The sequence below is a fragment of the Tursiops truncatus genome, chromosome 3, assembly GCF_011762595.2.
Source record: "Tursiops truncatus isolate mTurTru1 chromosome 3, mTurTru1.mat.Y, whole genome shotgun sequence".
Taxonomy (NCBI): domain Eukaryota; kingdom Metazoa; phylum Chordata; class Mammalia; order Artiodactyla; family Delphinidae; genus Tursiops; species Tursiops truncatus.
The window spans coordinates 122,257,201-122,279,592 of NC_047036.1; the positions used below are offsets into that span (position 1 = coordinate 122,257,201).

Below are 22,392 nucleotides of genomic sequence, written 5' to 3' on the forward strand. Positions count from 1 at the left end.
AAAAGGCGCCGCGGCCCCTTTAAGAGCCACAGCACCTTCTCCAAGATACCATCTTGCACCAGGAGTTCACTTAAGCTCTCTACCTACCTTGCTAAATCCCTCCTCCTCCACTGGGTACGACAGGCGGGCGGGGCGAACGAGCCTTTTCATTGGCTTTGCGCGCACGGCCCCTCTGTCTCCTATTGGTTCCCGCGCCCGCCACTCGACGCTGTCTCCCGCCCTTTCGTGCCGTCGTGCTACGTTGAGTGAGGGCTCTTGGGTTAGTTCCTGTTAGGCCCCGGCCGGGGGAGTAGGTTGAAGTCTCCTAAGATGCCCGGTGGGCTGGGGCACTGAGAGCTCTGAGGAAGGCGTCAGGAGGCGGCGAGGGGCGACCCGCGGCAGGCCCGAACAGGAGCGGCGGCGGAGCCCGCCTTCCCTGCACCATGCTCATAGAGGATGTGGATGCCCTCAAGTCCTGGCTGGCCAAGTTATTGGAGCCGATGTGAGTGAGGCAGGCTGGGCCGGGGCTGGCGAACGTGGGCGTTGGGGGCCCGTGGGGGTGTGGGGGGAGGGGAAACGGCGTGGGGGAGGGCGGAGCGGAGGGGCCGCGGTCGGGAGGTCCCGGCGACGTCTTCTCTGTAGTACTATCACCATTGTGAGGGTGGGGGGGAGGGAGAGCCAGGGGCGTAGAGGCGGTGTGGCTGGGGGGGCCGGGGTGGGGAGGAGTGCGGGGAGGACTGCGAGGGTTTTTTAAATGTAAATATTGGGGTGCTCAAAGGGGCTGAAGGAAGTGAGGGAATTTAAAACATTGCTCTTTGAGAACTGAGGGAGAAAGCGGGGCTGTCGAGGGATTTTAAAATTTGAATATCGGGATCTTGAAGGGAGTATCAGGATATCAAGGGCTTTACAAATAATATTATTACGGGACTAAAAGATCTAGAAGCAGAATATCGAGGACCTTTTGAAAACATGAGAAAGGGAGAGTAGGGACATTGAGAGATGTATAGCAAGTACTGAGTTCTAAAGGTTCAAGAGTATTGAATTAAAATAGGGTAGTTGAAAGGGATTTGTGGGCATCGAAATGTTTTAGGAATTATTGGGAACCTGATAAGCCTATTGAGGGATGTTATTATTGAGGAGTTGATAGTGCTAGGAGAGCTGATGATTTTTAAATACCATTAGGGATTGGGAAAATTGAGATTTTTGTAAGTTTGATTGGGGGTTGAAAGGACTACCCTGGTATCTAATTTTATTGGAGGACGAGCTGGGAGGGGTATACCGGCAGCTTCTAGGGATTTTGGGATACAGGTATTGGAGTGATAAAAGGGGGGGGTAGTAGGAAGAATGAGTTTTGTAAGTCCTGAGAGGGCAACTGAAGATATTGGGGTGTAGGATTATCGGTGCGGGGCTTGTTTTTTAAAAAATATTTTGGGTAGTGTTGTGGAAATATTGCTGGGACCCTTGAAAGGAATAGCGGCAGTATCAACTTTCGGTTGGTTTTATAATCATTTTCAAGGGGCAGGGTTGTGAAGTTCTTATTTGGGACACTGGGGCACAGGTAGTCTCAGAAGCATATCTCCATGAGCAAAGAGGGAAAGCTGGAGTGAGAGTTGGAGAGAGGTGCTATCTCACTCTCTCGGGAAGGAAGACATGGGAAGGGATCATTTGCTGCCCCCTTGTCACTTCTTCTTACTTATCCTCCTAGTGGAGGGGAGGGCTTTCTGGCTGAAAGAAAAGGGGTAGATGAAGAGAAGGGTAGGCTTTGATTCATTAGATCAGATCACTTTAGTGGAAAAACTGAGTTTTTGCAGAGGCAGAAAGAAGGGGTAGTTGGGGAGGTGTGGAGGTATGGTGAAGTTGGGGCTGTTGGGAGACAGCTACTTTCCTGTTGGTATGTTTCCTTGTCCTCCTGAGAAACCCTGTTAACTAACTTTCGTTGTTTTGCCGTTTTGGTTTCTTGGGTTGGGATGGTAACACTTAGGAAGACTCATCTGTAGTCCAGTGTGTCAGCCTTGTGAAGGAAGTAGAATGGGAAAGGGAGACAGCATTAGGAGCATTTTGATGTCTGAAATGATATTTATTTGCTTTCTGAGGACGAGGAGTGTGTGAGTAGAGCACAGGTATGAATAAATGTACACTAAGAGCCTCTGAGTTTTACATTAGTGATGGTCTGATTAAAGTGAAAGGGACTTCTGGACACCCTTGAAAGTTTTATAGAAGAATATGGGCCTCTTGAGTGTTCATCATACTTTCCCTACACACAGTAACAAGCTTGGAGCACAAAGATGGAAATGCAGGTGGGAAATCATGAAGTAGATTTAGTGAAATTGACCATATATGGAAGAGGCTAGAAATAGAAAAAGGTCTATTGGAATATTGTTTACCTTTGTGTTTTTAGTTTTTTGGTAGAGATCCTTTTGAAAGTATTAAATGTGTACTTTATGTTTTGGGTAGAAGGTGACAAGTTTTAACATTATAGTTAATTGCTATCTTTTTTTAAAGTTCCCTGAAATGTTTTGGTCTGGGTAATGTTTTTTGGTTTCTTTCTTAATGTCAGAATTTAGTTTGGGTGGGAACTTAAACCTCCTAAGCGTGTTTTCACTAGGGTTTTTTTTGACTATTTACACTGATTTTTTCATAGATATTCTGTAATTTTCATGGGTAAAAATTATCTTTCGAAATGATTATTTCTGTTTAGTTTCCCCATTTGTTTTGAGTTATATGTTCAACTTAAAGCTCACATCATGCATCTTTTCTTTTAATAAAAATTTTGTTACTTTTTTAGGGTTAAAAAAGATCTAAAGTCACTGCTTAGACTTTAATAATACAAATGATTTTCCTAGAACTACAAAATTAAAATACTTATTTTTAACTCATATAAGTAATGATTTTGGATGAAGGTGTTAATAAGAAATAGTAAATGCAAATGCCGAGGTCACGTATATTTTCATTCTTAGTATGTTGTCATGGGAGATTATTTTTCGTTTAGACATCCTAAAATGTAATAAATGATATGCTAAAGTGGGTTGTATTTGTAAATTTACTTTTTGCATATTCCAGATTCAAGAAAATTTTCATAGGAGATTGGCATGTTGCTACAACATAGCATTTCAGAGCAGTTGTTAGGCTTTCATATAATGTAGTTGCAGTGGATATGTTGGAATCATACTGTAGCTGTGTACATCATTTCCTATTGCACTTTCTTATTTAGCTTAATTTGAAGTTAACTCAATTTAGGGAGTTCCCTGGCGGTCCAGTGGTTAGGATTCTGAGCTTTCGCTGTCATGGGCCCAGCTTCAATCCCTGGTCTGGGAACTAAGATCCTGCAAGCCACACGGGTGACCAAAAAAAGAAAAAAAAGTTAACTAAATTTATAAAAGTTTTTGATTTTTAGGGATTTTTAAGCATGGTCCACCTCGTCATAGTGAAACGAAGGCACGTAACAGGATATTACTAAGCCAGTCCAGTTTGTATGTGATTATTCCCTGTAGACAAATAAGAAATCTCATGCTGTTAGAGCTTATCTGTTTCGTTCCACTCCTTTTGTAGGTGTGGGACATATCTATTACTTTACTAGAGGAAAATCAGAAGGAGGAAGGCTAGAAGAAATGACTCCTTAGCTGGCTATGAGAAACCCAGTACCATTTTTGTTGGCAGTGTAGTAAAGGGGAGAGAAACCATCTTAGTCAAGGAGTTTGTCTCTTCCTACCACTGCATGAACAGACTGAACTCACAGATCTTCTTTGGGGTCCTCATCTTTCTTCACTTTCAAAACCTCCTAGGTATCCTAGTTATAGAGACTGTGTAGGGATTATGCTTAAGTAGGACATGTTGGGTTTCTTTATATTAGAAATAATTGCTCATTTTAAGTATTTGGACTCCTTAAAGGTAAGGGTCTAAGTAAACCTTGGGGATAAATCAATCACTAGAGAAGTTTCTACAAGTTTAGGAAATGTTCAGGCAAGCAGTTTTCAACAACAAACATGCGTTTCTACCAAAAATGCTGTCTTTAATGAGGAATGTTTTAAGTTATTTATATTACATACGTTAAATACGTACAAATACATCTAATTTACTGCTGCTTGTTAGGCTTATTGTAAAAATTTGTCTTGTGATGGTCATTTTGTAATGTATAGAAATATTGAATCACTATGTTGTGCACCAGGAACTAACATAAGTGTTGTAGGTCAATTTTACTTCAAAAACAAACAGACAAACTCATACAAAAAGAGATCAGATTTGTGGTTACCAGAGGTGGGGGGTGGCGGGAGGGGAATTGAAGATAGTCAAAAGGCACAAACTTCCAGGTATAAGATGTATAAGTACTAGGGAAGTGAAGCATGACTAGTATAATTAATACTGCTGCGTTACATATGAAAGTTGAGAGTAAATCCTGACTTCTCATCTCAAGGAAAAAATGTGTATTTTTTCTTTTATTTTGTGTCTATATGAGATGATGTTCACTAAATTTATTGTGGTAATCATTTCATGTATGTAAATCAAATCATTAATGCTGTACACTTCAGATGTATATAGTTCTGTATGTCAATTATATCTCAATAAAACTGGAAGAAAAAAAAGCTATGAATAACAAAAAATTGTCCTGATAATATGTTTTAAAAAGAGTGATGGGGTTTGTAATATTTTTAGACAGTTGTATCCATCTATTTATCTATCATGTATCTATTTTAGTAGAGCATCATTATGTGACTTAGGGCATTTAGCTTCTAGTTCTATATGTGATTCACTGTTTGACTTTGGAGAGATTGTCTAACCTTCCTGTATTAAACAGAGTTAATATGAGTATTATGATGCAGGCTATAAAAAGTGCTTTGTGTACCTCAGAATCATTAAATATAAATGAAATTTTATGGTTTTTGAAATGTGAAAATATGTTGAACTCTTTTTGCAAAAATATTTTACTTACTAATGTTAAGCGCTGCTACCTCTTACAAAGTAATCAGTCTAGTGCATGACAGGGTTAGATTCTCCTTACAGGCCCTATAGGTAGGGACAAGAATTGCTAGTGAAAGGACTTGGTGTGCAGTTTCTGTGAGTTCAGGTCTTTGTAAAAAAAATGCACCAGGAGATTGACTGTTTCATTTCTGAGTATGATGGAAAAGGCAGCAATAAGGTTCATTTAGGTCATTTTATGACTCCGTGGTCAGCGGGTGTATACTTGGGTTGAACTCTAAAGTTTACATGCTGCTTATAGGTTTGCAGTCCTTATCAAGTTAACTCTGACTAGTAATCTCTGCAGTTGCTCAGATGGGAAGAAAAATCACCATGTAGCAGCTGTTAGATCACATCTCCCTGATAAATAAACTACAAGGGTAAAATGAGTATTTTGTAAATATGTTCTTAAGATCAAAAAGTAGTGATAATTTTCTGAAATATATGTAGTGGCTTTATAGAAATAGTGTGCCTCTAAAGTCCTGTGGGACTTGTTTAAGGAGGCCGTTCACTATTTCACAGAAAGAGACTTATTTTGACCGGAAGACTTCTTGGCAAGTTATAGTATACTAAGTTAGGAAGGTATTTGTTCTTATGTCCTTTGGTCCGCCTCCTAAATATTTCTGACTTCATTCTCCCTGGCCCAATTGTTGTAGGCTAGAAGCCATATATTGCTTTTATAGCCTTATGTTTCCTACCACTGTCTTGTCTCATCCTCTCACAGTGTTGTTACTTCATTATTAATCTCTTTTTTTAAAGCATTTGATATTTTGTACTATAATTATTTGTTTTCATTTCCATCTCTTAGCCTGTGACTGCAGGGCAAGGTCTGTCTTGCTCAAAGTAATTCCATTACCCAGCAAGATGCTTGGCATTTTGTTAAGACAGTAAATGTTTAAATGAATCAATGTCCTTATATGTATATTTAGGTTGGTCACAATTAGAAAAGTAAGATTTTGTTTTAGTAGTCTAATATTCTGGGTGTGCTTAGCTGGGGGCTACTGCACTAGGAGCCATAGTCCAAGTATCACAATGAGATACAACTGAGAGTCATATATTTTCCCCTCCAGATAAATCTAGGGATATTTTCTTTTACATCATATTCATTTATGAAAGCCCCTAATTAATGAAGGGGAGTATGAAAGCTTTCATTTGAAAAGAAGTAGAAGTACCAATATTTGTGTTTCTTAATATGAGTTAACAGGTTCTTAGAAATTAATAGTTATTTATTCACTTATACTCTGATAAAATCAACTCAGATTTTACTTATTTTTCCAGTACTTTCTTATCAAAGGAATATTCTGAACATAGATCTCAGTGTCAGACTTCCTGTTTTTTTACTTTTTTATAAGTAGAAATAAAAGCATTACGTTACAGAAAATGTAGAAGGGACAGAAGAGGATAAAATTATTTGTATATATTTATTTCTAGTTTCTCTTCTGTGTATGAACTTTCATGTAGCTGTAATTAGACTCAAGTGTAAAATTTTTTTCTTTCTTTCTTTCTTTTTTTTTTTTTTTTTTGCAGTACGCGGGCCTCTCACTGTTGTGGCCTCTCCCGTTGCGGAGCACAGGCTCCGGATGCGCGGGCTCAGCGGCCATGGCTCACGGGCCCAGCCGCTCCGCGGCACGCGGGATCCCTCCAGACCGGGGCACGAACCCGCGTCCTCTGCATCGACAGGCGGACTCTCAACCACTGCGCCACCAGGGAAGCCCTAAAATTTTTTTATTTTTGGCTGCATCAGGTCTTTGCTGTGGCACGTGGGCTCTTCTTTGTGGCACGCGGGCTTGTCTCTGGTTGTAGTGCGCAGGCTCCAGGGCACATGGGCTCTCTAGTTGGGGTGCACGAGCTCAGTAGTTGTGGTGAGCGGGCTTAGTTGCCCTGTGGCATGTGGGATCTTAGTTCCCTGACCAGGGGTTGAACTCGCATCCTCTGCATTGGGAGGCGGATTCTTTACCACTGGACCACCAGGGAAGTCCCTCAAATGTAAAATTTTTTATCTTGATTTCTCCAGTTGACGTTAGCATTTTAATATTTGTGTATTGTTTCTATAACCACTTTGGATGCCTAATGTTTCATAAACATTCAACAATAAGAGTGGTTACTTTGACTTTACTTTTTCTGTTAAAAATAATGCTGTTTTTATGTAATACATGTATATGTATTTAGTGTCTCTTAGGTACCCATAAAATTTTCTACGTTTGGCTTTATTTCCTGAGGTTTGTTTCCCATAAGTACAACTACTAGTCAAAAGAGTATGGACATTTTTTAAAAATTAATTAATTAATTTCTTTATTTTTGGCTGCGTTGGGTCTTCGTTGCTGCGCGTGGGCTTTCTCTGGTTGCAGCGAGCGGGCACTTCTCTTGTTGCGGAGCACAGGCTCTAGGCGTGCAGGCTTCAGTAGTTGTGGCACGTGGGCTTAGTTGCTCCGCGGCATGTGGCATCTTCCCAGACCAGAGCTCGAACCCATGTTCCCTGCATTGGCAGGCGGGTTCTTAACCACTGCACCACCAGGGAAGTCCTAAGTATGAACATTTTTAATGGCTTTTGATACACGTTAGGATCAGGTTTTTTTCCTGTGGTCCAGTAGCGTAGTCATTAGTTGTCTCACCTCTGAAACAAAAATCACACTGAGGTAGAACGTAAAACAGCACACATTCAGAAACATGTAGTAGATTTTTCTGAAAATGGACGAGGTTTAGGTAGCCTTGGCTTTTTCCTAAAGTGGTTAGTGGTGTTTCTTGGCTTGGGGCTTCAGGTAAGGGAGAACCTTTACTCTTTGTCCTTGGGATTGGGTATATGTCTAAATCTGTAAAGCTGAGGTGCTAGCTCAGTAGATGTGTCAGAACCTGCAATGGAGATTTAGAAGGAAAAAGATAAATTTGAGGTTTTTACAGATAAGAGATTTTTAGGACAATATTTCTGTTCACTTCCCCTAATAAAAATTAATTCTAGTCAATTTTTATTTTTTAAATTAAAAGGTAGATAATTGAAACGTTCTTAGGACATTATTATGCAAGATGTGAATTTTAAGGAATCCTCATTTGTAACTTCCATTAAACTTAGGAAATTTCTTTTGTTGGTTCTTTATTTTAACTGAAAGGTGATTATTGGTTGAGACTTATAACACATTAATTTGTTGTGCAGATAAACATTAGTAAAATGTATATGCTGTGATAGATTTTACTTGCATGGAATTGCAGCTGAGTTTTAGTTCCACAGGTAAGCTGTCTGCCTGCTCTTGAATGGATCACATGATTTGTCTTTACAGATTTACAGATTTAGGTATCTATAAAATGAATAATAATTGATTGATTATGCTGTTAGGGTCTTTTAAAGACTATAGTAGAATAGTAATTTTAGGTGGATATTATTACCTTTTCTAATCTCTTTGTTATAATGGAAGCCCCTTTTTGTCTAGAAACGTGTGTATTTAACATAGCCATGGCTCCAGAATTTTAAAATGTCTTTCTTTCCAAAATGTACTTGTCCCTGTAGTTAAACAGAAATGAATTTCCATAAGTTTTGGTTACAAATGAAGAGCTAAAAGGTTTTAAATACTCTTCTTGGGTAGTGCTTTTTGTGTAAGAGAAGTAGGAAGTGGCCCTGCATTTGATCCTATCAAGGATCTTAACCATGCTCAGATTTTTGTGACACACTTCTGGAAGTCTTGTTGGGCTACTATTAGTATTGGTACCATAGCTGCTACTGTATTGTAATTGTCAGTTTTTAAAGATTATATGGTAAGTGGTGATGAAAGAATAAATAAGAGCAATCATAGAGGTATAGAAAATTACAGCAAAAAACTCCCTAATGTATTTAAGTTTCAACATGACTCATTATTTCAGACTGGCAATTTCCTTCACAGTGCATTTATGGATACATATTAGGAGCTGTTAAATTTAAATGGTCCCATTCCTTTGTCTGTAAACATGCTTTTGTATTTGGTGCAGAATTCTAACTATCAGTTATTAACAGTCAGTTGTTCACTCACATTAAACAAATATTTAGAATCTGTGATCACTCTTTTTTCTTGGTGTCTAGTCTTTTTCTACTTTTTTACCTTCTTGTAACTATTCATCTTGAGGTTTTTTGGCTACGCCCAGGCCTTCTCTAGTTGTGGTGCACGGGCTTCCTTCCCATTGTGGTGGCTTCTCTTGGTGCAGAGCGCGGGCTCTAGAGCGCAGGCTCAGTAGTTGTGGTGCACGGGCTCATTTGCTCTGCGGCATGTGGGATCCTCCCGGACCAGGGCTCGAACCCGTGTCCCGTTCATTGGCAGGTGGACTCTTAATGACTACGCCACCAGGGAAGTCCCCCATCTTGAGTTTTAACACTGTCACATCAAGAAGTATTTCATCAGAAGCAACCTAACTCTGCATTTGTTTTTCAGAGTCTGAATACTAAATATATGTATAAGATATCTGGGTTTGTTTAACTCACCTCATATATCCAGTAATCTGAGTTTTGCCTGTTTCTCACTAGATACTTTATATCCTTACCCAGTGTTAATACCTGTTAGGTCGTGAGACTCCTTGAAGGTCCCTATAACATTGGGGAAAATAACATTGCTTCTTTTCTTCCATTCTTACTTATTTAAAAAAATCCTTTCTCTCTGTGTTTAGAATATCTTCCTTATCCAGGATCTGAACTTTCTAAGTAAAGGTAGAGATGTAATTTCTTTTTCCTCTCCTCCATTTGAATGCTGATTAGAACTATACTGATCAAAGGTCTTACTGTCCTCAGGAGTGAAATGAAGTCTATCTACACATCTCTATTTTAAGGTGTTTATGGAGGTGCCAAGGTTGGCATGGCATGGGCAACATTTTTTTTTTTTTTTTTTGTGGTACACGGGCCTCTCACCGTTGTGGCCTCTCCCGTTGCGGAGCACAGGCTCCGGACGCGCAGGCTCAGTGGCCATGGCTCACTGGCCTAACTGCTCCGCAGCATGTGGGATCTTCCAGGACCGGGGCACGAACCCGTGTCCCCTGCATCGGCAGGTGGACTCTCAACCACTGTGCCACCAGGGAAGCCCGGGTAACATTTTTTGAAAGTGGAAATGCTATATATCCATTTTAGAATTTAGCAGTTGGATTTATTAAGGTAATCTGTTCATAATTCTCCAAAATGTAATAGTTTTTACTTAAAAATTCCAGCTTTCTTTTAATTAACATGTAGCTCATCATCTGTGTACTTATACTCCTAGTGCACTTTGACCTTTGCCCATCTTTTTTTTTTATAGTTTTGAGTTTTGTAAAATTGACAAAATTGCAATTTGCTCTCTTAGAATTTGGTACATAAATGAGCATGGATATTTAAAGAACCAGCCTTGCCTGAAACAGTGTTAATATTGACAATGAAAAAGTCTGCTATTTTATTGGAATTATTAATTTTAAAAGTATACATTACACTAGAAAGGAAGTAAGGGTGCTGGTGCTTGTTTTTTATTTAGTAATCTCATAAAGTTATTGGAAATGTGATTGATACCCTGAACTGAAACTTTTTAACTTTCTGATTGATGGTAGAGGCCCAAGGATTATAGAATAAGATTAGTTAGATTTGAATAGTGTATTATAGGGATATGATCACTTTGCTTGCATAATGATTTTATTTACTGTCATTCTGAATTTTTTCATTTTACCTTCACAACAGTGCTGTGAAGCCACAAAGGATATGTTACTTAAGTGTACATTTATGGGGAAAATAGAATATAAATATATAAGTGTGTGTATAATTTTTTTTTTTTTTTTTTTTTTTTTTGCGGTACGCGGGCCCCTCACTGTTGTGGCCTCTCCCATTGCGGAGCGCAGGCTCAGCGGCCACGGCTTACGGGCCCAGCCGCTCTGCGGCATGTGGGGTCTTCCCGGACTGGGGCACGAACCCGTGTCCCCTGCATCGGCAGGCGGACTCTCAACCACTGCGCCACCAGGGAAGCCCTAAATATTTTTTATAAAATGGAAACTTTCTATTTCATGTAATATATGTAAAATGTTAAGTCTGGCAAATTGCTACTCAAGGATCATGTGCTGCCCTGGCATGGAGATAATTTTGAATGTCAAAGTCAGGTTACTACTACTGACTAGAAAAAAAAGAAAAAGTGATGTAGACAAAGGTTATCTATGCTGCCCTTTCACCACTTCTCTTGTCCTTTCTGTTCTCCCAGATCTTTTCTTTCTTGCTTATAGCTGCTGAAGTGTTTGCCAATAAAATTTAAGGTGACATCCTTCTTGTGTTCTCACTTTTTATCTTAAAAAGATCCTTAAGATACTCACTGAGAAGATTAGTAGTGGAAATTGATTGCCATTTTTAGATGTTGGTGCTTGGGGTTATAGGGAATGGGGAAAGCTGTCGCATCACACTTTCCCTGCTTCTTCCTCATTGATCATGTGGAACCAATAGTTCCTGAGGATACTGATAGTGCTTCTGCAGGCTGGGAGTCAAGCTGCAACTTAAGGGTCCGTTGCCACTCTTTCCCTATTACCACTGAGAGCAAATAAATGTAGATTTGGTCCAAAATTCTGAGTATGATTAGAACATTGAAAATAGGAGGCAAATTATTTTATAAGAATAAGCAGAAAAAGAAAAACTTACTTGTACTATATATATGCTCTTTGTTAAAATAGTCGCCTTTGTTTGCAGTCACTTTTTAAAATAAAGTTTTTGGCTTGAAGCTTTCTAAGATAGGGGTGACTTCATTAATGACATCAGTGTTTGAAAAAAATGTTTAAAAATTTTTGTTTTCTCTTTGTTTAACTAGATGTGATGCTGACCCATCAGCCTTAGCCAACTATGTTGTAGCACTGGTCAAGAAGGACAAACCTGAGAAAGAATTGAAAGCCTTTTGTGCCGATCAACTTGACGTATTTTTACAAAAAGGTAATTATTATAGGCCTTCAACCAAGTATTTAAGTAAAGATTTTAAATTTAAAACTTCCTGATAAAATCTTGAAGATAAAGCTTGAAAGGAAGGAAATTGGTCAGGGTCCTTTAAATACTTGAATATACCTATTCATGCTTAATTATTTATTGTGTATTTTGGCAAAACTTTTTTTCCCTTTCCTTCTCTGCTTCTCCTATATTGAGGCAGTGGTAACTCAAGTGCTTTTTAGGTGAATGAATCCCTTGCAGCTTGTGGTAGAGCCTGGTTGATGGTTGAGGGGTAGCAATTTAAGGATAATGAAGTTGCTTCTTCTTACTGTTTATTAGGACAATGAAGGTATCTGTTTTTCTTCTTCCTGGCCGGGGCTTCTTGATATCCAAGAAGAAATGGGCATGATCCTCTTCTCTTTGTGTCTTTAACTTCATCATCTTATCAAAGTCTTGTCCGTAGTCTGCGGAGCTTGCTAGGGGCCTCCCTGCTGCTTCTCTGACCTCATCTCCTACCATTCCCCCTCACTTTTTCTATTCTAGCCACATTGACTACCTTGCTGTTTTTTCAGCATGGCAGACATGTTCCCAGCTCAGGGCTTTTGAACACTGTTTACCCTTGCTTGAAACATGGTTTCTTATGGTTTCTGGTCTCTTCTCAAATGTCATCTTCTCGAGTGGTTTCCCCTGAGCATCCTGTATACAATATAGTATACCCCATACCCCTAATCACTCTCTCTTCTTCCCAGCCTTGCTTTATTTATTTTTTTTTCATGGCACTTGTTACTCCTTGTCATGTTATATGTTTATTTGTCTGTTTATCTATGTGTATCTCTTTCCCCACCTCTCCTTTGTCTTTCCATTTGTTGAGATTGGTGACTCAGAACCTACAGGCTTGGCATGTAGAAGATACTCAGTAAATATTGTTGAATGGACAAACAGGAATGTGGATAATTCATACTTACTAGTTGATCTAGCTGTTGGTGATGAGACGATACCCTTTAACTCAAATATTTACTGAGAAAGAAAAGATAGTAAATATGGCTTCTCAATCTAAAACACAGGATTACATATTTTGGGGGGCATTTTTAAGGCTTTTTATACATAATAAATCTAACACAGGATTCTTCCAGTACCGATGAGTATTTTCTTTTCTAAATGTATTAATTTATATTACTTAGTTTTAATTAAAGGTAGTAATGATATATGTCTTTTAAATTACAAAAGTAGTACATGTTTTAAAAAATGCTTTAGAAATACAGAAGCATATGAAGAAGGTCTTCTGAACATGAAGACTTTTGAATGGTCTGATTAATTTGTCTTAAAGTTATGTGTAACAAGAGCTCACAATTTTATAATCATGGAAAATGCTTACTGCACAAATTAATAGCATAAAAAAGTTTATGAAAAGATGCTTTTCTGAAGAAAAATTAATTTGACATTTAGAAATAGCTATTTATGTAAAATGTGTAATAGTTGCAGTGTAAGCAGAGTCTGTGTTGTACTTCTGATATGCTCTTTAGCTGTTCCTGAGGGGTAGGACCAATGAAAGTGATTTAACTTTGGTTTGAATAACATAATATAAATATTTTGACATTTAATTTGTAATAAATTCATCTGTTCCTCCCCATTCAATTAGTCTGAAGAGTTATAAAATAGAGCATCCCTTAAGTAAAACACAAAATGATATTTTCATATCACTTCTCATATCAAAGTTTATTTTTCAACTGAGTTAAAAATATTTTTAATTAAATTTTTGAGTAGGCAGTACATTTAATCTAACAATATAATGATATGCCATGAAAAGTCTCTCTCACCTCATCTGCTCCCTTCCCACCTCCAGTGCACAACTTGTCATTTTTATGTCCTTTCAGGGTTTTTTTAATGCAAATATAAATAGATAAAATATTTAATCTTATATCTTTGAGAGTTGATATTATCAGTACGCATTCTTTTTATAGCCACTCTGTTCTGTTCAGTTGTCATATAATTTATTAAATAGTCTCTTATTCATGGACATTTGGGTTGTATCCAATCTTTTACATACTCAAACAAGCAATCTTGCATATAAAACATTCTGTACATGTGCAAGTATGTTCAAAGGGTTTTAAAACCCAGAAGAGGGGTTCTCCCCCATAAGGGTTAGGCTCATTTTTAGTTCCACCAGCAGCGTATGAGGTGTCCCACTTTCCTCAGCTTTGCCAATAGTGTTGTCAAACTTTTGGTGTTTGTTTGTGTAACACATATTATTTCTTCTCCTAGAGACTTCAGGTTTTGTGGATAAACTATTTGAAAGTCTCTATACTAAGAACTACCTTCCACCTTTGGAACCAGTTAAGCCTGAGCCAAAACCACCAGTCCAAGAAAAAGAAGAAGTTAAAGAAGAGGTAATGCAGAGTTTTCTTTTGCCTGTGGGCGCTTCTTAGATCTTATTACCAGTATCATTCTTAGCTGGTAGTTGGCCTCTTTAGAGCTCTCTTGATGGAAGTTTCTGGGTTTTGGGCATAGTGCAGATTCTTTATCAGGGCTTCTTAGTTCCTTGGACTTGAGGAGTTGGAAGAATTTCAGATAGCTTGTTTAGTGTTACAAGAAATATTTTAGTAATATTGAGGAGTTCAGGGAAATCTTTTCCAGTGACTTTTAGAAAAAGAAAACTTGGTTAAAAATAGGCTTGACTACCTCAATGAGAAACACCGCAACGAAGAGTAGCCCCCGCTCACTGCAAGTAGAGAGAGCCTGCGTAGCAACAAAGACCCAACGCAGCCAAAAAAAATAATAAAATTAAAAAAAAAAAATAGGCTTGACTGAAAGTAAAGTATTAATGAAACCTCAAGAGAAATCATTACATCATTTTCATGTGAAGAGAAACCATTTCTTCTTTTTTAACCATATAGTTTTTTTTAGTTAATGGAATTATAAACATCACTTTCAACATAGGAAAGAAAAGGAAAATAAATGTTTTTACAGTGTTGAAGTATAAAAACATGATTTAGATGGTAGTCTAATTGTTTGAACCAAGGAGGAAATTTTACGGAGTTCATTTGTAATTCTTTTTATATATAGATGTCATAGTATTTAGTATTACATGATGAGAATATGGGCTCCAAAATTAGGCTGTATGAATTAAAATAGTAGCTTTAAAATAAGTTATTCTTTGTTTCATTTTCACATCAGCAAAATGATGATCATAGTAGTACTTATCTCATTGAGGATTAAATGAGATTTATACACCACCCCACACCCTAGTCCAGTGCCTGGCACATAAATGTTGGTTATTATATAGAGGTATTTCCCAACTTTTGTTTTTGTTATAACTATTTAATAAACTTTTTATTTGGGAATAATTTTAAACCGAAAAATTAAAAGAATACTACCCAAAACACCTGTTTGTCATCTACCTGGATTCATCTATTGAAGATTTGCCCTGTTTGCTCTCTTTATATATCCTCACCCAGAACTATTTTTTCTGAATCATTTGGGGGTAAGTCAGATACATCATGACCCTTGATCCCCAAATACTCTGTGTATTTCATAAGAATAAGGATATTCTCTTAGATGGCTTTAGTACCGTTATCAGTTTCAGTAAGTTTAACACCTATAAAACACTTCTAAAAAAATATTTATTTATTTATTTGGCTGCACTGGGTCTTAATTGCGGCATGCAGGATCTTCATTGTGACTTGTGGGATCTTTTTGTTGCGGCATGCGAACTCTTAGTTGTGGCATCCAGGATCTAGTTCCCTGACCAGGGATTGAACCCAGGCCCCCTGCATTGGGAGCATGGAGTCTTAGCTACTGGACCACCAGGGAAGTCCCCTAACATCAATAAAACACTTTAATCTACTGTCTTCTTCTACTGTTTTCCAGTTTTGTCAATCGACCCAACAGAGTCTCTTTTTTATAGCATGTTTTTTTTTCTCTCCAGTACAAGATTCATTCTGAAGATCACATGTTGCATTTAGTTGTCATCTCTGATACATTTTTATCCTCATTTTTTTTTTTTTTTTTTTTATGGCTACACCATGCAACACGCGGGATCTTAGTTTCCCAGACCAGGGATTGGACCCGTGCCCCCTGCAGTGGAAGCGCAGAGGCTTATCCACTGGACCACCAGGGAAGTCTCTTTGATACAGTTTTAAATGCTAGCTTGATTGAACTGATCCAACATTAAAAGAAAACAAAATGTAGCTATACTTAATTAAGATCACTTGGGCTTCCCTGGTGGTGCAGTGGTTGAGAGTCCGCCTGCCGATGCAGGGGACACGGGTTCGTGACCTGGTCCGGGAGGATCCCACATGCTGCGGAGCGGCTGGGCCCGTGAGCCATGGCCGCTGATCCTGCGCGTCCGGAGCCTGTGCTCTGCAGCGGGAGAGGCCACAACAGCGAGAGGCCCTCATACCGCAAAAAAATTAAAAAAAAAAAAAAGATCACTTGAGATTACTGTCACTTTTTTGTTTTTGGCTCATGCGCTCTAGTTGTCTCGTAAAGTCTTTTTAAAATAGAAGGGGCATGCAGCTAGAGATTATCATACTAAGTGAAGTAAGTCAGAAAGAGAGACAAGTACCGTATGATATCACTTATATGTGGAATCTAAAATATGGCACAAATGAACCTATCTATGAAACAGCAACAGCATCATGGACATGAGAACAGACTGGTGGTTGCAAAGGGGAAGGGGGCTGGGGGGGTGGATTGGGAGGTTGGGGGTAGCAGATGTAAGCTTGTATATATAGAATGGATAAACAACAAGGCCCTACCGTATAGCACAGGGAATTATACTCAATATCCTATTATAAACCATAATGGAAAAGAATATTAAAAAAAGAATATATATATATGTATAACTGAGTCACTTTGCTATACAGCACTAATTAACACAACATTATGAATCAACTATACATCAATTAAAAAAGAAAAAAAAAAGAAGGGGCTCCCAGTATGTTTCTTCAAGTAATGGAAATAGGAAGAAACTTTACTTCCATACTTGATAGTGTATAATTTTTGGTTTAAGGTATAGGTTAGGGAATTCCTGGCTCCCCAGTGGTTAGGACTCCGTGCTTTCACTGCCGAGGGTGTGGGTTCAATCCCTGGTCAGGGAACTTAAAAAAAGGTATATGTTAAATCTTTTTATAATAAGTTAAAATTTTTGCAGTGTATGTCCTTTTTTACAGTCATTGAAGGTCAGTGGATTGGAAGTGTCTGTTTGAAAGACAGCTCATTTGAATATGAGGAAAATTGCATTATTTTGAGTTTTGAAAGAACAGTTTAAAAAACCCAAATTGTTGCACTATTTCATTTTGTATCTTTGTAGTAAATTCTAATTTTGAAAATTATGAAAAATGGATTTCAGCTTCTGTATATGTATAACTACCCCAAATGATGCTGTCTGGCATTTTCCCCATTTTCTAAGCTTTTATACGTAACTTAATTGTCATTACTAACAAATAATAGCTTGTAGAATAGTGTGTAAATATAATAGTTTACAGTAATTGTTAGATAACATTGAAGGAAGGGGATTTGAGGTAGCACTGTCTTTGGCTAATTATCTCTTTTTCTGGTCTGTGCTCAGTTGATGCAATTGCTCTGAGCACGGGAGCAAATCTGAGGACTAGCTGTTTTAACTTTCTCCCTTGGTCCCCAGCTACACGGTACCATCAGTTTTACAATAAAACTATTGGTCACACAGGGAACCGGGTGAGAGAAGTTGGATCATTGGCACAACTCATCCTGGGGCTGGAAAAACACTTGGTATATATGTGCCATAATTTATGAAGCACAGTGTGTTCTATCTGCATTTGGAAAATCACTTCTGAATTTGCTGTGGTTATAATTAGCTGTCATCAAACCCTTTACCCTGTCTGTCTGAGTTCATGAACATACAAAAGAATAATCATGAAAACAGTGGATCTTTGATATTATAATTCCTTATTCACAGTATATCACAATCATCTGAAACGTTAGAAGGCAGTTTTTCTTAGACCCCCTGCATAGATTTATGACTGGAAATACGAGAGCCTCTGGCACAGTTTTTCCCCTGTTTGGTTTTTCTGAAAGTACCTTTATTTCACTTAATTAAAAAAAACAACAACCCTGTTTTAGAGACTTTTCGGTACACATCAAAAGGAGACAGAATAATTTAATGAATTCCCAGTATTCATCACCCCAGCAGCTCATCAATCCAGGGCCAATCCTGCCTCATCCACATACCTGCTTAGTATACTTTTATATCTAAAATGGTCCAGTGGAATGGAGGCTTTCAGACTTGTATAGCCCTGATAGACGAAGATAATAAATAATTAAAAAGTCTTAAATATGTGTGTAATGATCAGACTTCTAAAAGAAGATGTGAGGTAGAAGAATTTAAGTCAGGTGGACAACATAGAAGAAAAACTTTTAAAATTAGCATGTCTGGTCATAATCTCATTCCACAAAGAAATTTACTTTTCATATTCTTAGAATACTAGGCTCAAAGTAGGTAAGAGGTTTTGGAGTATGAAGTCTTTACATATACTTCATATTAGTTCAAGAAAAATATGACAGTTTAGTGCCGTGTAACTCATTTCAGAGTAAAAGTTTTACATAATTGTGGAAAAACATATCCTTACCTCAGGAAGTTCTGGAAATTTTATTTAAAATAGAAAAGAATACAGATTATTTTTGTTTAACTTATATAAAAAGTTTTTATTATGAAAATGCTTGAAAGAAGGCAAAATGTAATGAGTCCCCATGAAGCCCTCATTTCCTCTTCAATAATTATAGATCCGTGGGCAGTCTTTTTCTGTACCTTCAACTACTTTCGATCCTCTTAAATTATTTTTAAACAAATTCCTGACATCGTATTATTTCATCTGTAAATACTTAGCAGGTATCTCTAAAAGGTTATATCTTTAAAGCCCTCAAGTATTCTTTCTTTTTTTAAAAAAAATTTATTTATTTTTATTTTATTTATTTTTGGCTGGGTTGGGTCTTTGTTGCTGCTCACGGGCTTTCTCTAGTTGTGTCGCACGGCAGCTACTCTTCGTAGCAGTGCGCGGGCTTCTCATTGTGGTGGCTTCTCTTGTTGCGGAGCATGGGCTCTAGGCATGCAAGCTTCAGTAGTTGTGGCACACAGGCTCAGTAGTTGTGGCACGTGGGCTCAGTAGTTGTAGCTCTTGGGCTCTAGAGTGCAGGCTCAGTAGTTGTGGTGCACGAGCCCTTAGTTGCTCCGCGGCATGTGGGATCTTCCTGGACCAGGGCTCGAACCCATGTCCCCTACATTGGCAGGCGGATTCTTAACGACTGCTCCACCAGGGAAGCCCAAGTATTCTTATCGTGTATAAAAATAACTGTAACTTCTTAATGTCATCAGATACTTAGTGTTTAAATTTCTATTTGTTCATAAATGTCCATTTTTTCCCCATTTGTTTGAATCAAGATCTAAATCAAGTTCGTTGAACTGCCTTTTTTTTTTTTTTTTAAATTCCCTCTTTCTCATTCTCTCTCCCTTCCCTCTCCCCAGGGTTACTACTACTCTTATTTCTAATACCATGTACTCCTGTTTTTTTCATTTTATGTTACAAGAATCACATAGACTTTTTTTTTTATCTGTACAAATCAAGCATTTTATTTAGTTATATAGCAAGGGAGCGCTCCTTTATTCTCCAGTTAAATACCATGCTTGAGATTTAAAATCATGTTTGGTAGTGTACTGCAGGATGCTAAATCAGACTTCACCCATATTGCTTTGGATTTCTTGATATCTTTTTATGTTTTCCATCACCCATTAGAACGATTAGTTTAGCTTCTGTAATCTAAACTTGACACTTCCTGGATGTAGAAGTCGTACAGTCCTTTGTCTAGCTTCCTTGTTAGCTCATTATTTTATGAGATTCATCCATATTGTGCATGCCCTTTGACTTTTTTTAAACAGCTTATTGAGGTGTAATTCACCAACTTTACAAGTCACCTATTTAAAATGTACAAATGTGATGATTTTTATTGTAGTCAGAGTTGTGCAGCCGTCTCCACAATCCATTTTAGAACATTTTCATCCTCCAAAAAAGAAACCCCATACTCATTGTCATCACCTTCCAAGTGCTTCCCTCCCTAGCCCCCACCCCAGGCAACCTCTAATCTATTTTCAGTCTCTATGGATTTGCTTATTCTGGACATTTCATATAAATGGAATTATACAGTATGTAGTCATTTATAACTGGCTTCTTCCACTTAGCATAATGCTTTCAAGGTTCCTCCAGGTTGTAGCACGTATCAGTACTTCTCTTTTTTTTCATGGATGAATAGTACCCCATTTTATGAATATATCATATTTTCTTTATCCAGTCATCAGTTGATGGATATTTGGATTAATAGGCAAATGGTTAATACTTTTTGCCTATCATAAATAACGCTGCGGTGAACATTCTTGCACAGGTTTTTGTTTTGTTTTATGTTTTTATTCCTCTTGGCTCCTTTAACTTTTTAAGAATAGTTTTTCCTATTAGAAAAACTAATTAGAAAGTAGTTTAGAAAATTAGTTTCCGGGACTTCCCTTGTGGCGCAGTGGTTAAGAATCCACGTGCCAATGCAGGGGATACGGGTTCGATCCCTGGTCTGGGAAGATTCCACATGCTGCGGAGCAACTAAGCCCGTGTGCCACAACTACTGAAGCCGGCACGCCTAGAGCCTGTGCTCTGCAACAAGAGAAGCCACCGCAGTGAGAAGCCTGCGCACCATGACGAAGAGTAGCTCCCGCTCGCCACAACTAGAGCTGGGTGCAGCAACGAAGACCCAACGCAGCCAAAAAATTAAAAATTTAAAAAAACAAAACGAAAACTAGTTGCCTAAAATTAGAAAAATTCAGAGTGAATTAATACATGTCCATCAAAAAAACCTTAGAAAATACAGAACAGCGAAAAGAAGGAAAAAGTTCTCCAAGTTGATGTCTTTTAAGTCTCTTTATATCTTTAAATTCCCCTTTCATACTTACCTATATATCTACCTCTCTTCTTCCTTTCTTCACCCTCTTTTTTTCCTTAAATTTTGTTTTGTTGAAGAAACTCAGTCATTTGTCTTACGGAGTTTTGACTCTGGATTTTGCTGGTTGCATCCTCTGTATTTCCTGTAAATTGGTAGAAAGAATGATTTTTAAATATAGTCTAATAATTGTAGAGTGTTTTTGTCAGCACCATATGGTTGCCGTACTGTGGCTGCCATTTTATGTTGCCTGAGTTTTACTAAATTGTTATCTTCTGTTCCATTCATTCACTTGCTTATTTGTGTATTTTTAAATGAGCTTATCCATTAGATGGGCATTTGTTTACCTCTTCCAAATGTCTTTATTTCATTTCTCTCTGATAAAGGCCATATATTTGTTTTGAGATTAACTTCTGTTTAAAAACTATAATAGAATCACTAGTTCTCTATTTCTGGTCAATCTTGACTGTTAAGTTTTAAAAGAAGCCTTAACATTTCCAGTAATTCCAATACCATTTTTCCATAATCACATGAAATACTTAGTTTTATAGCAGTGGTTAACTTAACCATTTGTTCCCAAAACCTTTTCTGTGAAATAAATCTGAAGTTCTCCTCAAATGAATTAATGTGTGAATATATTCTGTAATTAGGAAAACACACACCATTTTACTATATGATACTTAGAGATTTGCTATTTTTACTGTTTCGGTTTAAAGAATGAGTTGCTGTTTTCCTCCTATTCTCTACCTTAAGTTAGCATTTAAAAATTAACATATTGCTGTTAAAGTAATTTCAGCATCTTTTTTACTTCTTCCTGTTGACCAGCTTTTGGGGATGTGATTTGACTTCAGTATTTCAGTATATTTGTGCCCTCTCGTGTGCCGGAAAGATTATCAGGTGGATGTGGTTTATAATTTATAGAAGGACTCTTTTTGTTTCTAATGAATATTTTCATGTAGGTATTTCAGGAACCAGCAGAGGAAGAACGAGATGGCAGAAAAAAGAAATACCCTAGTCCCCAGAAGACTCGTTCAGAATCTAGTGAACGAAGGTTTGTGTTTATTTTTAATTAGGAAGACATGTATAACTCACTTTTCAGTTACCGTAGAAGGGCATTAAAGGGATTTTTAACATATGCTCTACTCCTCTCTCTACGCTGATTAAAGAAAGAAAATGTTTTTCCTTCCATTCCCTCTGTTTTTTGTCTTTGTCATACTTTCTCTTCCTTTTATAAACAGTCTTCATTATGTGCTTTCCCCAAGAGCTCAGGGGTGGGAGCAGTCTCCTTAGAGAATATTAATGAAATGTTCCATTTTGTTAGGGGTGCTCAGTATTAAAATCATCTGTAGCATTTTCTTACAAGTAGTGCAGTTTATATGTTGAATCATCAGCCTACCATCAAAAAATTAGTCTTTGTTTAGGAAAACTTTGTTTTGAGCCTTTTGTCTTTTCTAGTTTTAAATATGTTTTTCCTCTTACCCCTCCCCATACTTTGGATTCACCTCTTTTTTTCATTTCTTCCCACCCAGTGTACTTGAAGGGAATGTTTTTTTCTTTTTATATAATGGATTAGAGGAATTATATGGTAGTTTTATGGTTTCTGGAAAAGTATAGAAGCTATGAATTTTGGTGAATCAAGGAGG

At 37.7% G+C, this 22,392-nt stretch overlaps 1 protein-coding gene across 6 annotated transcripts in view; it reads left to right on the top strand.

The window, feature by feature from the left end:
* The first annotated feature begins 229 nt into the window (after nt 1-229).
* RBM27 (RNA binding motif protein 27) overlaps nt 230-22,392 on the top strand; it is a 65,885-nt gene continuing 43,722 nt past the window's right edge. For 3 of the 6 annotated variants that reach the window (XM_019924644.3, XM_019924642.3, XM_019924645.3), the window contains exons 1-4: nt 233-481; nt 11,688-11,806; nt 14,060-14,184; nt 21,709-21,800. In XM_019924644.3, the coding sequence (XP_019780203.1) occupies nt 423-481; nt 11,688-11,806; nt 14,060-14,184; nt 21,709-21,800 (395 nt within the window). In that variant the 5' untranslated portion in view covers nt 233-422. Of the gene's footprint in view, nt 482-11,687; nt 11,807-14,059; nt 14,185-21,708; nt 21,801-22,392 lie in introns of all 6 variants that reach the window. The other 3 variants (XM_019924641.3, XM_019924643.3, XM_019924647.3) reach the window with 2 other exon arrangements.